This window comes from Trifolium pratense, linkage group LG7 (assembly GCF_020283565.1).
Source record: "Trifolium pratense cultivar HEN17-A07 linkage group LG7, ARS_RC_1.1, whole genome shotgun sequence".
Lineage (NCBI taxonomy): Eukaryota > Viridiplantae > Streptophyta > Magnoliopsida > Fabales > Fabaceae > Trifolium > Trifolium pratense.
This window is the reverse complement of record NC_060065.1, coordinates 43718570-43734327: the sequence shown is the minus strand read 5'-3', so window position 1 is coordinate 43734327 and position 15758 is coordinate 43718570. Positions and strand designations below refer to the sequence as shown.

At 34.8% G+C, this 15758-nt stretch overlaps 3 protein-coding genes across 4 annotated transcripts; 1 reads left to right on the top strand and 2 right to left on the bottom strand.

Annotated features, from left to right (window-relative positions):
- Positions 1 to 1365: 1365 nt before the first annotated feature.
- Positions 1366 to 5091, bottom strand: LOC123895145 (proline-rich extensin-like protein EPR1). Its single transcript, XM_045945368.1, has 2 exons — positions 4623 to 5091; positions 1366 to 4512 (listed from the first exon to the last, which is right to left on the bottom strand). The coding sequence occupies exons 1-2, from the start codon at positions 4789 to 4791 to the stop codon at positions 1526 to 1528; spliced, it is 3156 nt and encodes a 1051-aa protein (XP_045801324.1). The 5' UTR covers positions 4792 to 5091; the 3' UTR covers positions 1366 to 1525.
- A 3859-nt stretch (positions 5092 to 8950) lies between these two features.
- Positions 8951 to 11590, top strand: LOC123895150 (surfeit locus protein 6 homolog). Of its 2 annotated transcripts, none has more exons than XM_045945372.1 (2): positions 8951 to 9132; positions 10320 to 11590. In XM_045945372.1, exon 2 carries the CDS (start codon positions 10335 to 10337, stop codon positions 11340 to 11342), a length of 1008 nt encoding a protein of 335 aa, XP_045801328.1. In that variant the 5' UTR covers positions 8951 to 9132; positions 10320 to 10334; the 3' UTR covers positions 11343 to 11590. The 2 variants fall into 2 exon arrangements, with proteins under 2 accessions (XP_045801328.1, XP_045801330.1); XM_045945374.1 differs by lacking the exon at positions 8951 to 9132 and adding an exon at positions 9278 to 9697.
- A 681-nt stretch (positions 11591 to 12271) lies between these two features.
- LOC123895146 (protein PLASTID MOVEMENT IMPAIRED 1-like) lies at positions 12272 to 15016 on the bottom strand. The gene has a single exon (XM_045945369.1). The coding sequence runs from the start codon at positions 15014 to 15016 to the stop codon at positions 12410 to 12412; it is 2607 nt and encodes an 868-aa protein (XP_045801325.1). The 3' UTR covers positions 12272 to 12409.
- Between the last annotated feature and the right edge of the window lie 742 nt (positions 15017 to 15758).

The following is a 15758-nucleotide window of genomic DNA, read 5'->3' as shown; positions in this document are numbered from 1 at the left end:
AGTATGTATCGAACTGTGTTTTTTTTTTTTTTAAAAAAATTTTTCACCCCTTGGTTATGTTGCAAGGGGGTGTTTTTGGAATATCAAAAGGCACGCGAAAAAGTTAGGGGGCGCAAAAAAAAACACTCAACTCTAAAGTGTGTGAATCTAACTACTAAATTACTTGGAAAAAAAAAAAAACAAAGGTTTAAATTATGCAGATTACGAATTGGTTGATACTACATCACTATCATTGCTTTAACACTTGGATATAGTGAGTTGGTTGTATGGATTTTCCACATTATTATTAGAGGTATGTTACTATACTCTACACAGGTCATGGCCCCCCATACTGCCGACAGTATGCCACATCTTTCTTTTCTTTAATGAACAGAAATAATGTGACTTTGACTTGTATCACAAACTTCTGTTCAATGAAAATGATATGGCATAGAAAGAATGAATCTAACTTTACCTTAAGCTTAAGCCGACATATACGTTGGAAGGACATACAAATCATTAAAAGCATCCAAAGAAAATACTCCAAATAATTAAGAAAAACAACACAATATAAACATAGCTACACATTTTGATCTCATTCACTCAATATTAAGACGCTGATGTTTCATAAGTACAACTCAGTTCGTAAATGTAGATGTGTTAAACAATGATTTTGAACTCATGGTTTTTCACTTTTCTATGCTTAAAATGTGCGATTCTCACCAATTGGCTATTTGTTGATAATAAAAAATATTGCTACATTGCTAAGGTTGAAATCAGAAAGCACTATTAACTAGAGAATAAACTATATTATTTCTTCCTTGTTAAGTTTTGATTAAGGTTGGTAGTGTTGTCTTCACTACTTTTTATTCTAATAATAGTGACAACATAGGTCATTTATTCTTTACTGCAAAATTTCTCCGTAACAATATACGAATCAACCAACAAAATCATGAAATTTATGTTTAGTATCACGGTGAATATGTCTGACTCACGGTGATCCGCCGTAATTTTACGGAAACTACACTTTGTAGCTTCTACAAAACTACGGTGAATTACCATGATTTTGACATAGTCATTATGATACCAAATATACACGAACTAAATTCAATTTACGGGTTAATAGAAATGTTGAGTAATCAGTGAGTTACAATTTTGTACAACTACCTTTGAAGTAAAGTTTGTTAATAGTAGTTAGTTTGTTGATTATCAATCAGTATGAAAACTAAACAGTTTTTTTTTTTCTTTCTATATCAAGCTCTCAGGCTTATTTTTTCTATGAGATTTTATGAGACGAATCTCCATCTCTTTGATCCGGTGACATAAAAAAATGATCGACTTGACCTAGTAAACTGGAGCAGCAAAAATTGAAACCAGAGAACTAGATGGACCAAAATCGAATTCCAAGGTACATTGGAACCAAATTTATTATATTATATGATTAATTATGTCCAACACCACTTACAAAACAAAAATGTTCACTAATTATATATATGAAAAAGGAAAATTTAAATAATACTATATAATCATAATATGTTTGATTTTTCTATCCAAGAATAGTACTGGTGAGTGCAGCACCGGCCAAAATCGTAATGGAGTAAGTCCATATGCCCCATGGACTTGCAGACGATACTCCGCTTGTTGTCCGCCCTGCTGATGTGTCATTCGATGAAGAAGGTGTTCCTATAGGGGTGGACGACGGTGATAGACTTCCCTGTGTTCCAGGGACATTGGATGATGGTGACGGAGTTGATGCTATTAGAGGAGACCCCGCAGGAGACGTTGTTGGAGTAGTGGCTGATATTGGAGAACTCGCGGGAGTGGGAGCTGGAGGTGAAGTAGTGGTTGATAATGGTGAACTCGCCGAAGGTGAAATTGAAGGTGATGTTAAGTTGTTGGATGGATACGGAGATAGTGGAGACGGTGTTATTCCACTTTCGGAAGGAGTTTGTGCTGATGACGGGGAAGATGATGGAGAAGAGGTGTTTGGTGGTGGTTTAATGTAAGGTGGTTGAGATGTTGGTGAATGTGAGTTTGGTGGTGTTTGAATATATGGAGGTTGTGAAATTGGAGAAAGAGCACCTCGAGGTGTGTGAGAAGATGGAGAAGGAGTACTCTCTGGAGGTGTTGAAATGTAAGGTGGTTGCGATGTTGGTGAAGAAGGAGTGCTTCGAGGAGTTTTAGTGTATGGTGGTTGTGATGTTGGTGAAGGTGTGTTTGGTGGTGTTTGAATGTAAGGCGCTTGAGAAATGGGAGAAGGAGTTTTTGGAGGTGTTGGTACATTTGGAGGGTGATTGCTTGGGGAAGGAGCTATTGGAGTATTGGGAGGTGTTTCAATGTAAGGTGCTTGAGAACTCGGAGAAGGTGTTTTTGGAGGTGTTGGAACATATGGAGGTTGAGAAATAGGAGAGGGTGTTGTTGGAACATTTGGAGGGTGGTTGCTAGGGGAAGGTGTTGTTGGAGGTGTATAAGGAACATTAGGAGGGGTGTGAATAGGTGAAGGAGATTTTGGTGGTGTAATTGGTACATAGGGTGGTTGAGAGATTGGAGAAGGGGTTTTAGGAGGATTTGGCGTATATGGTGGTTGATTTCTAGGGGATGGAGTTTCAGGGGGAGTGTAAGGAGCAATACTAGGAGGAATGGGATTGGAAGTAGGGGGATGAGTTTTTGGAGGTGTAATTGGAACATAAGGTGGTTGATTTTTAGGGGAAGGAGCTTCTGGAGGAGTATAAGGAACATTCGGAGGGGCGTGTATAGGAGAAGGGGTTTTTGGTGGTGTAATTGGTACATATGGTGGTTGATTGCTAGGAGAAGGAGTTTTTGGTGGAGTATAAGGAACATTAGGAGGGGTATGAATAGGAGAAGGACTTTTTGGTGGTGTAATTGGTACATATGGTGGTTGATTACCAGGAGAAGGTGTTTTTGGGGGAGTATAAGGAACACTAGGAGGGGTGTGAATAGGAGATGGTGTTTTTGGTGGTGTAATTGGTACATATGGTGGTTGGTTCCCAGGAGAAGGTGCTTTTGGGGGAGTATAAGGAACATTGGGAGGGGTGGGAATTGGAGAAGGGTTTTTCGGAGGTGTAATTGGTACATAAGGTGGTTCATTTATTGGAGAAGGTGTTTTTGGTGGAGTATAAGGAACATTAGGAGGGGTGTGAATTGGAGAAGGATTTTGTGGTGGTGTAATTGGTACATATGGTGGTTGATTACCAGGAGAAGGTGTTTTTGGAGGAGAATAAGGAACACTAGGAGGAGTGTGAATAGGAGATGGTGTTTTTGGTGGTGTAATTGGTACATACGGTGGTTGGTTCCCAGGAGAAGGTGCTTTTGGGGGAGTATAAGGAACACTAGGAGGAGTGTGAATAGGAGATGGTGTTTTTGGTGGTGTAATCGGTACATACGGTGGTTGGTTCCCAGGAGAAGGTGCTTTTGGGGGACTATAAGGAACACTAGGAGGGGTATGAATAGGAGAAGGAGTTTTTGGTGGAGTGTAAATTGGAGAAGGTGTTTTTGGTGGAGTAATTGGTACATATGGCGGCTCATTCCCAGGAGAAGGAGCTTTTGGTGGAGTGTATGGAACACTAGGAGGGGTGTGAATAGGAGGAGTTTGAATTGGAGGTGTTTTAGGTGGTGTAATTGGTATATATGGCGGCTCATTCCCCGGAGAAGGGGTTTTTGGAGGAGTGTGAATTGGAGAAGGTGTTTTTGGTGGTGTAATTGGTATATATGGCGGCTCATTCCCGGGAGAAGGCGCTTTTGGTGGAGTGTATGGAACACTAGGAGGGGTGCGAATAGGAGAAGGGGTTTTTGGTGGTGGTATTATTGGTACATATGGTGGCTCGTTTCCAGGAGAAGGAGCTTTTGGTGGAGTATAAGGAACACTAGGAGGGGTATGAATAGGAGAAGGTGTTTTTGGTGGTGTAATTGGTACATACGGTGGCTCATTCCTAGGAGAAGGAGATTTTGGTGGAGTATATGGAACACTAGGAGGGGTGTGTACAGGAGAAGGTGTTTCTGGTGGTGTTATAATTGGTACATATGGTGGTTCATTTCCAGGAGAAGGAGCTTTTGGTGGAGTATAAGGAACAATAGGAGGGGTGTGAATAGGAGAAGGTGTTTTTGGTGGTGCAATTGGTACATACGGTGGCTCATTTCCAGGAGAAGGTGTTTTCGGAGGAGTATAAGGAACATTAGGAGGATTGTGAACAGGAGAAGGTGTAACTGGAACATACGGAGGTTGATTGCCAGGTGATGGAGTACCTTTTGGAGGTGTATAAGGAACATTTGGTTGAGTAATCGGAAGATAAGGAGGAGATATTTTTCTCACAGCCAAAACCACAACAATTAGTTTCTGACCTTTTTCACAATTATCATCTTTTCCACTAATGAAATAAAATGGACCAGATCTATCCAATTGAAACTCAAAATCACCATCATCAAATTTCTTAATTGGATTCTTCTTGTTGCACTTATCATAATCCTCTTTGTTCACCACCAACACTGAATTTGAGTCCTTCTTGTACTTAAAAACTATATATAACACAAACAAAAATCATAATTAAAAAGTAACCAACAAGCAAATTAAATAAATAAAAAAATCATAAGAATTGATTTTTTGCATTAATTGGAAATAAACTTACCAAGAATATCATTGACTTGGAACCTATTTCTCCCTGTCCATTCATTGTAACTTTGATAGGGGTTCAAAACCCATCCATCTTTTCCACCAACATAGAATGTATAAGCTTGTGAGCTTGAAATTAAACTAAAGAGAAACAAGAATAAGCAAATATGTTTATAAAGCTTCATGTTTAATTAACAATAATATATAGACATAGTATTATATGATGATAATATTGTGCATATAGACTTAATTTGCTATGTTCACAAAATGAATGAGAGTGAGGAATGAGAAGAGAGTTGTGTGAAGTGAGTGTGATATAAAGGAAAAGTTTTCTTCGTTACCGTTGTATAGTGATCAAATGAATTATTATGGTTTGGTACAAAGTGATGAATGAATGAATTATTAATTTGAGGTACCAACAAACGTGTATAACACGAGGGAGGTACGTGTGAATTATAAGGGGCTTACAAGTGGCATGTCCTAAATGATGGAGATATATATATATGTATATTATTAATCAACAAATAAAGCCGATGAATTAAAGATCGAACTTAGAAATTCATTCTTATTACTCAAATCTCACATTACTAGACCAAATCTAATAGCACATTCAATCACAAAAATTTGTATCCGTGTGAAATTCATTTAGCATATGAAATAGACATGTATTAATTTCGTCTCCATGAGTTTAAATTTGTTGATAAAAATATTACGCTATATGTTCATGAGTCGAAGTTTAAATTTTAAACACTTTATTTTTTCTTATTTAATGTAAAAATTTTAGCCATGTATTAAATTACGACAGGTTTTCATGGCTCATTATTTTGCGGGTTGTGTCGTGTGTGTGAATTGTAATACTGTATGAAGTGATGTGATGATAGAGGAGAGATATGGAGTTGGAATATAAGAAACTATTTTTTTGTTTTTTATGAGAAAAAGTATCCAATTCAAAGTTACTTTTTTCTAAAAGGAAAATAACAAAGTTAAATGATTATTTTTTTTGGTTGATAAAGTTAAATGATTTTAAATTTTTTTTTTTTGACAAAATGATTTTAAATAGTTAAAAGTTAAAACATGCACTTTACTTTAGAAATAGTAAAGATATTTATGTATAAAGGTTATCATCAAAATGTCCGACCAAAAAATACGACTTATAGTCTGTTTGAATTGACTTATTTTTTATCTTATGCGAAATAACTTATGTAAGTAAATAATTTTTAATGTATTATTATAAATTTTTTAAGGTAGTTTATAAAAAAACTTATAAAGACACAATTTTTATTAGTAAAAAATTATTAATTAACATAAAATTTTATTTATTTGCATAAACTATTTTCATAACCTTAAATCCAAAAAAGCCCTGCCAGAGTGCCAGCAGAATTTGATTGAAAGAATGCGGTACCGGTACGAAGTACTTTTTTGAATTAGATAGACAGCCCCTCCTCTAATTCCACTAATAGGTCCAAACAAAGAGTCTAATATTAGTCCAAAAAAATGATTTATGTACAAAAATAATAACTAAAATGACTAAACATTGCATTTAAATAGAGCGCTAGACTCTAACCAAATTTCTATTTTTTCTTTGATAATTGATTCTAACCAAATTTCTAATAATAGATACAAGACGTGTTTAAACTGTACCCAAAAAATATAAGATGTGACCATATCACATTTAGTGTGTCTAACATATAATTGTTCATTTTTTGTTTGGCATAAATTAAGTATTCATTTGAATTTTGTGAGACTCAAACGAGTGCTAAATTTTGTTTAAAATTTTTAAGATAATAGAATAAATCATCAAAACTTTAATTACTTTTTTAAGCATATGATTTGCAAGTAGAATTTGCACATTGAATTGACAGAATTGTGCAAAGTAAAGTGTTCAAATGTTCGGTGTTGGTTTCTAGTTGGTGTCTTTATGTTAAAAAAATGTGTTTGGTGTTGGTTTCTAGTTTTATCTTTACTTTTTAGGTTTTTGTTGGTGTCATGATTTGGTAGATTAATCTTTTCACGAGTGAGAAGCATGTCTAATACTTAATAGTTAATACTGTAATTTTTGTATTTTACATTTAGGATGTAGTTTACCACTTTACCTCATAGTGGGTATAGTACTATATATCTGTCTATAAATATATGTTAACAAGTAGAAAAATCTTATATTTTTTTTAATGAGTTTGTTAAATATCTAGGAGAAACTTAGAGATCAATCTAATCTAATCTAATCTAATTATGTTAACACCTCCAAAAAATATATATATATTATGCCACATACTCATAAATATATATATTTTAACAAAATGAAAAAATGTCGTGAGTTTAGCTAAGTTGGTAGGACGTTGCATTATATATGTAGGGCCCGATGTTTGAACCCCGATTATCCCACTTATTCATCTTATGAGTGGAATTTCTAATCACTAGATTACATTAAAAAAAATGAAAAAATGTGTCCATGAGGGTGGGGGGAAACCTAACCCTAAAAAAGAAAGTAAAAAGAAACCCTAAAAAATAGAGAAGCCTCCTAAGAAGAAGATATAAGAAGAAAAAACTAATTTCTCATTTTTCATAATGATTTAATAAGACAATTAATACAAGTTTATATAGAGATTTCCATAACAAAACTAATAAACAAATACTAACATACTTATTCTAGAATATTGATTAGTCACCACTTCCTTTCACTTTTGGACTTGACATGATTTGGGCCTCTAGGATCATAACATTATTCTCCAACTTTGCTTTGCTAATGTAGCTTCATTGAACTCTTTAAAAAAAAGTCTAAAACCTATGCCTCTCTCCTCTTTGGTTCGATAGAATAACTCTTTTATGTCTTGGATCAACACAACATGAATACAATACTTAACATGGGTATATTTGATGAGGTTGACACAATGTAAAAAATTAGAGTAGCAAACAAGTTCATCAATACTCATATCTTTAGCAGCAAGAAGCCCTCGTAGATAGCATACAGTTCAGCGAGCAAAATGTCAGACAACCCTTGAACAAAACCTGAGAAGCCTGTTAGATAGTGCTCAAAGGTGTTTCTAATAATATCGCCAAATCCAGATAGAACGGGTGAATTCGAGCAACTTAAGAATAACACAAGAATAGTTATTGTGGTTCCACTTGATAATGTTTCAACTAACTATTCGTTAGAAGCGGGGGAAAAACAGCTTATGAAGGTTTCGACCATAGCTCGGATGTTAAAGGAGACCGACTTAATAAGAAACTATTTATTTTGTAAAAAAAAATAAAAAAGGCTTAAATATGAAAACGGTCCCTACAAAACGGTTTGTTTTGATTTTAGCCCCTGCAAAAAAAAAAGTTTGATTTTAGTCCCAGCAAAATACCAAAACTTTTAGAAAGGTTCTTGAGGTGATTTTTTGGCTGACATGTCAAGTAGTTGATGATTTGACAGATGCTGACTAAGATTTTTGATGACGTAGAATTAACATGTCATTTTCATTTAAAAATAAAAAAATGGAAAATAACATGTCAAATTTTAAAAAAAATAAATACATTGAAAAATAAAAATAGAAAGTTAATATACTTACCCAAAAAAAAGGTAATATATTAGATTCAAAAATATATTATGTTTTAAAAAAACAAAATAAATTAGTTTTTTTACGGTAAATAAATTATCAAAATAGAAGAAAGAAATCACGCAAAGAAGAAATGGACAATAATTAAGGTTCGTGAATCAAAGCTGCGATTAAAGGATAAATCACGTAAAGAAGAAAGAAGATGTGAAGTAGTAAAGTTGGTTCGTCTTCTTCAATTTTTGTTGCAGAAAAGCTTATGTGTGTGGGTGTCAAATACCCATGGTGATGTAAAAAGCTAACAATATGAAACAAAATTACAAAAACAAAATTGAGGAAGATGAACAAAAACAAACAGTAGAAGAACTCACTCACGAAGAAGAGGATGAAGAAAAACTCTTTTAATTTCAATTAACTCCTTACCGTCAAAATAAGATTAACCCCTATGGGGTTCGAAGAAGATGAACGAAAATTGTGTTTTTCTTCTTTGCGTGATTTCTTTCTTCTATTTTGATAATTTGTTTTTTTTTTAATCTAATATATTTTTATTTTTAAATGAAAATGACAAGTTAATTCCAATCATCAAAAATCCTAGTCAACATCTGTCAAATCATCAACTACTTGACATGTCAGCCAAAAATCACCTCAAGTACCTTTTTAAAAGTGTTGGTATTTTACGGGACTAAAATCAAACTTTTTTTTTTTGCAGAGGCTAAAATCAAAACAAGCCGTAATTACATTGCACGGACCTTTTTCATATTTAAGCCAAATAAAAAATTATTTAAACCAGTTGAAATCTTTTTTTTTCAAAAGATTTATTGTTAAATTATTTTATTTTTTTTAAAAAAATAATCGACCCGTGCAACGCAAGGTAGGAACGAGTATAAGAAACTGAACCCTATTTTGCCACCGCTCCTGCCCGCCTGCAATTCCCGCCTGCGTCACCGCCGATTGACCCTATCCACCGTGATTCACCACTTCTTCCGTGAGGTAGGGTTTATTAACCACTTAGCAGTTTATGAATTTGATAGATTTTCCTCCTAAACCCCTTAATAGATTATTATTCACTTTGAAACCTGAAATAATCTGAGAAATTGAATTAATTGAATGCAACAAATTGTGTATGTTTTACTGGTTGGCCGCGCCAGATTGAAGATCAAGTGGAGCGCAAAAAAGATTCACTTGGAAAATAGTGAAGATTTAATTTTACTATATTTTAGAAAGATTTAGTGAAGATTTAAATTTATATTTTAGCTAGATTTATTATTTTTATATTTTAGTAAGATTTGTTATTTTTATTTAGCTAGGTTTGTTATTTTCTTTTACAATCTTTTAGGAGATTTGTTATTTTTATTTTTCACTACTATTTAAGCTAAACTATTGTAGCCTTGAAGGCAACCTTCTTTTGATTGAATAAAAATACAGAGATTTTTCTCAAATTTGGTGGATTAAATTACTCCTTCTGGTGGATTCCGGAAGTCTAGTGGATTCTAGATTAGTTACTCTTTCTGGTGGATTCCGGAAATCTGGTGGATTCCAGAGCCTTATCTAACAGGTTTGTCGCTTGTGAACCTGTGTTTTATTATCGGATTAGCGCTTGTTTTTCCTTCACACTTCCGTACTGCGTCATTTACTTTTACATATTATTGTAAAATGTGCTGTGAGGTATTAGTATTGTGCTTTTGCTGTAAAATGTGCTGTGAGGTATTAGTATTGTGCTTTTGCTGATACATACTGTAACCTGTGTTGTGAATGATTTCTTATAGCATACAAAGTTAAAATTAATTACTTTGTTGAGTCAAAGAACTTTATGAATATAAAGGAATTCAATTGAATTCCCTAGAATTTTGATTTCTGTAGAATTTTGGTATTAACCCTCCGAGGAACGGGGCTCGGGTAATCCAGAGTTTGGCCGCGAGGTAAGTAAGTAAAGTCTGGCCAAAAATTGTTCCCACCAGCATCGAACTCCGCTTCTCTCGAACGATTCGTCATGGAGGGAACTCATTAACAACTTGATCTCAATGTCTTGATTACAAACAGATATTTCATGTTTTTGTTTGTTAGAAAATATATATCAAATTTAAGATTGTTGATGCAAAAGCCTTTTACTCAAGTAGAATTATTGTTTTGTTAGTAAAAGGTTTTTATTCAATTCTTTTTATTTCCTCATGTTACAGTGAGATTTTGGAGTGATGAAGATAAAGAATAAGCAAAAGGGTGTTGTTGAGCTTGATGCTTGTCAAGATTTGAATTCTATGATCCACGAGAATGTCCCGTTTTTTGACAAATTGATTAATCTCATTCCAGATAAGTTTTATCTGCCAACTGATGATGACGAGAAGCCGTGGTTTCAGGGTCAAAGCAAGGGTGCAAAAGATGAGGCAAAGAAAAGAACTAAAGAAAATGTTAAGAAATCTAAGGAAGACCGTTTAGACCCTAACAAGTCATTTGCAACTACGCTTGACCTTCTCAAACAATTTTTGAGAAAAGAAAATGTGAATGATAGTGATGAAGTGGAAGGTGTGGTTAAGCGTTTTATGTCAGGGTTGGACGGAGATGATCGGTCTTTGACCTATGAAGAACTACGCCAAAGGCTTCATCGCAAACTTGAAGAGTTTCGGTCAAATTCTGGAAATGCTAAGAGGGGTGATAGAAGGATAGAATTTTCGGAGAAGAAACGCAAGAGGGATAATGAGACTGAGTTGTATGAAAGTAAGCCTAAAACTGGTGACTCGCCAGAGAAGCTGAAGAAGGATGCCACCGAGGCTGCTAATGAGCTTGTGTTTGGCAATGTTAAACTTCAGGATGGCGAAATGCAAGGGAAGAAAAGAAAAATTTCAAAGCAACAGGTACTCGAAAGAGCTAAGAAGTTAGAGGAATTGAAGAAGAATGATCCTGAAAAGGGTGAAGCTATTGCTAAAAAGGAAGCATGGAAAGCAGCATTGAAAAGAGCTTCGGGAATTAAAGTTCATGATGATCCTAAACTGATAAAGAAAAGTATTAAGAACAGGAAGAAGAGGAAACAGAAAAGTGCAGAGGAATGGGAAGAGAGAATTCAATCAAGGGATCAGTTGAAGGAAGAGAAACAACAGAAAAGGTCAGCAAATATAGCTGAGAGGATTCATGATAAGAAAATGAGGAAGATTGCAAAGAGAGAGAAGAAGCTATTACGACCTGGATCAGAAGGTCGTAACTCGTAAGAAAGGTTTTCTTAATGGCGGTTCCGGCTAACATGGCTATGAAATTTATTGATTTGCACCATTTCTTTGCATTTTATCAAAGACAGAAAAATCACCTAACAATTTCAGTGTCTGGTTTGGTAGACTTGCTTATATTTATTAGTTTATGTTTTCTCTTTTAAATCCCATGGTATATTTTCGCAATTATGCAGCCCTTTTGATATTCTAACATTTTATGAAACAGTGATTTACATGTTTTCTTTGTATCATATCATCATTGCTTATTTGCCTGTCCTTTGGATTATGTTATTTGTGGAAACATTTTTAAGCTTTGATTCAAAATTTCAAAACTTAAGCAGCATCGTCACATCTTCTGTATTGGCCTAGGTGTTGACAATGTTTCTGAACGAAAAGATAACTGTGTTTTTGTTTGGAAGTACGTATATGTTTGATCTCTTAGCTAATAAAATTTTCCTCGAGATATATTTCTGCCATGCTACAATAGAAGTTCCTGTTAAAATCTGGCTGGAATAGAAACCACCTAACAGGTAACTTTGTTACATCATGTATGTCAATATTTATGTCTGCTGTGCAACTCACCAACATGGCAACACCCCTTAGATACAAAAATCTTGTTTATTTATTACAAGTTGTGTTCATCATTTTAGTTTGTGTTTACTTACATGTTCAAAGAGTCTTCACCGCACGCTGAGCCTGGATCTCCAAGTTATAGTTTCGTTCATGCTGTGCATCTAACCGAGCTGTCACTGCAGTTCTAAACATAGACTTATCCAGTCCTAAATGACAGGCATTCAGCTGTCAAACCTGATAAGACACCTATATGCAATCTCTATTGTCTCCCATTGAACTTTCTCTTAAGCTTGTGCAAGATACAAACGCTGGACACGACATTGGTATGTAGACACCAATAATAATTTAAGAAATGGAAATAATTAAATATACTATATGTGTTAGTGTTATGTTGGTGTCGGATACTAAACATACATTTATTTAATCTATAGTACTGTCAATGTTACATCGATCATAACTTGCTTATAACTAAAAGGAGATTATACATGCTTATTACTTTAAAGAAGTTTAACATTTGGATTTCTCATGGTTTTTAGCCACATATCAGCCATGATTCTTGATGAAATGCTCCACAACAAATCTTGCCCTTTTACCAATGCAGCTTTTCCTTTCTTCCCTGCCTTTCCCAATCCATATTCAATCAACCATTGCATTGAAGTTAGCCTTTGTTTCACACTATCCCATCCATTCTTCCTTCCATCACCACTCCTTACCTTAAAACCTCCAACATGCATGCTACTAACTTTAAACCTTTTCTCCTCGTCATCTTCATAATGATCATTACCCTTTGTGTCCACACTTTCTGCATGAATTAACACCATCATAGGTCCTCCAACTGCTTCATACCTTCTTATTGGATCCCTTAGTTGAACAACAAACATCAATGTGATATTTGATAGTTCAGCATTATCAGAACTTGCATTAGTGTTACTATAACTTAGGTCTCTAATCCAGTCCTCAAGTGAAATAGCAGAACTCAATAGATCTTTGTCTTTATTCTCTTCCTTTGTACTGAATGAAGAAACATCAAATGGAGCTTCTTCCTCAGCCATGTCAGCTTGAATTTTCAATGCTTCAATAGTCATGAACTCAATTTTCTGCATTGTAAAAGCTAGAATTTTCTCAGCAGTAAGTGGAATGTCATCAACATTCCAAATTCCTGTTGAAATCCTTTCTTGTCTTCCTAAACTCATCGCATTTGCCATGTCTTTCAAAGCTGAAACTATCCGTGCTGCACTTGAACTTGCTCCTTCCTTGTTTCTACCTTGTATTATAGCTGAAGCAATGCCTTCAAAAGCAATCTGTTCGGCAGTTTTACCTATCAGTTCATCTATTGGCATCAATGAGAAAATTTGAGAGGTGAGTTCATCAAGATCAATTGCAGCCAATTTCTGAAATAACTCTAATCCATTTAAGGAGTGTTGTGATGTTAACACAAAAGGCTTTGACATTTGCATTGCTAGCTTTGGAGTTTCATTTCTTGCTACATGATTGTCTAAAGGATTCATAGATGCTAAGTAGCCGCCGTCTCTTGTTTGAACAACACAACCTAAGCCTTTTCCAAGATCAGGAAGATACACTTTGGAATTGGATTCTCCACATGATGAAGAACTATCATCATGTTCTTCAAGTTGTAAAGGTGGAATTTCAGATTGGTTGTTTCTGTATATTCTAGACTTTTGATCTTCAAGCATATGAAGAAACTCTCTTGTCACATTTTCTTCATCAGAATCCAATCTTTGTGATTCTGTGTCAAAATCTTTGTTATGTTCTCCCATCATGGACTCAAGAGCCTTTATCTGTTTAGATAGTAAATCAAGCTCAGTTAATCTTGTTAAGTGCAACTGATCATGGACTATTTCCTTGACAATTGCACTTGAAGTTGATTTCTCTGATCCTTCTCCTTCATATTCTTTTTTCTCTTCAACTTCAATTCCTTTATCAACAACCTCGAATTCCGGAAGATCAAACTCCTCCTCCTTTTCTTTGTCATCAACAAGTTTATGAGTAGATGGATATGAATCATGAACTGGATTTGGAATTGGATCATCATCATCAAGATTCAAATCATCCATTTCTTGAATATCTTCAGCTAACCTTCTCTGTGAAGGAGTCCAAGCATCATTTTTGTTTGTGATTCTTGGACTAGGCATGCTAAATGATGTTTTCGATTGACGGCGAGCGAATGAAGATGTGAGGTTTTTGAACCTACTGCTAGGCATCAAATTCCCTTCATTGTTGTATATTTCTATTCCTCCGTCTTTCTCCATGATTTGGAACCCAAGTTTCAGTACCAACTCTCCTCCTTTTGCTTTTCCTGATAAACTAAAGTTAGTTTCCCACTGCCTAACTCGATTTCCTTGCCGGCTTTTTTCAATTGATTCTTGAATCAACTGGCTTAAATCCACTGAGTTTCTTCCAAAACTAAGCTCTTTAGCATCAACTGCAAAAAGGTATATCCAAAATGGTCTTGCCTCAAACTTGAGATTTTTTCCATTACCTTGTTGATTGCAATAAACATGACACTTTATGAAAAGTGTTTCTTCAAATTCAGCAGCACCTTGAACAACCCTTGATGGCATTGTTTGAACAGCACCATCTTTATTCTCTTTCTTTCTAACACAAACAGAAAGTCTTAATCCATTCATTGATGAAGGAAGGAATTGAGCAGTTAGAATTTCAACAGAAAACAAACAACTTATTTTCTGCTTTCCAATATGAGAAATTGCCCTTATAGGCTTCCAATTCCAAATACCTTTTTTGTCGGCTGACTTTTCTTTTTCATCAAACTTTTTGTCATCATCTGGTTGAGTATGTGGTGATGATGCCTTGACATCTTCATGATTTGTTCTTGATTTCCATAGAGACAAAGACATGCGGCGCGACTTTGGTTTGTTGCTGTTTTTGTTGTTGTCAAGTTTAGCAGTGTCGTTGTTATCATCTTTAGAAGATGGAACAAAACGAACTGAGGTTCTTGGAAGAGCTAAAGAAGCTGCTCTTCTAGCTGTGGTGGTGTGTGATTGGTTAAGGGATTCACTTAGAGCCTCAAGTTCTTCAAGGAGCTGAACATTGGAATTTCTTTTGGTAGAGTTATCAGCTGCCATATTACTTGTGAATGAAGTTGTTGCAGCAAAAAAAGTAAAATTATAATATTAATGATTATGTCACAAAGAAAGATTATAGGGAGAATTTTTGGAACATGAAGATGATAAAGATTCACATATGCTTTTGAAGGTTGGTTAAATTGAGGACTTAGAAATGGAAAGATTATGAATGATGAGGAAATTGTGAAGTTGTTGGTCATTTCTCAACCAAGAAAATCTTATGAAGTGTACTTGTGGTGCATAAAACATGTACGTTAGCTCTGCTTTGATGCCTTGGTGATCAAGACAAATACGAAATTTTATAGGTAAAGTGGTCCAAATGAATTTAATGCTGGGGCTTCTTTAGGTACACGTTGTTGGTGTTACATGGAAAGTTGGGCTTCTTATGACAGAATAATTTAAGTAATAACTAATAACCCTATCACATTAATAGCTTCTAAAAATCACAGTAGTTCTCCCAATTATAGGGGAGAACTCTAAACTTACCGTTCAACCAAACACATGCCAAAACAATGACAACCAAGTTTCTTATCCCACTAAGTGGAGTTGGATGTCTAAGAGTCATCACTTTTTTTTTATAAGGTGAAGAGGTGTCATGATTCAAATTCCATCTAAGATAATTGTAAAATGACCATAACTTTCACTGTATTAAAAATAATTTCTTCTATTCCAAAAAAAAAAATAATAATTACTTCTTCTCCAATTTTAATTTTTTTTAAAAAAACTAATTTCTATTGGACGC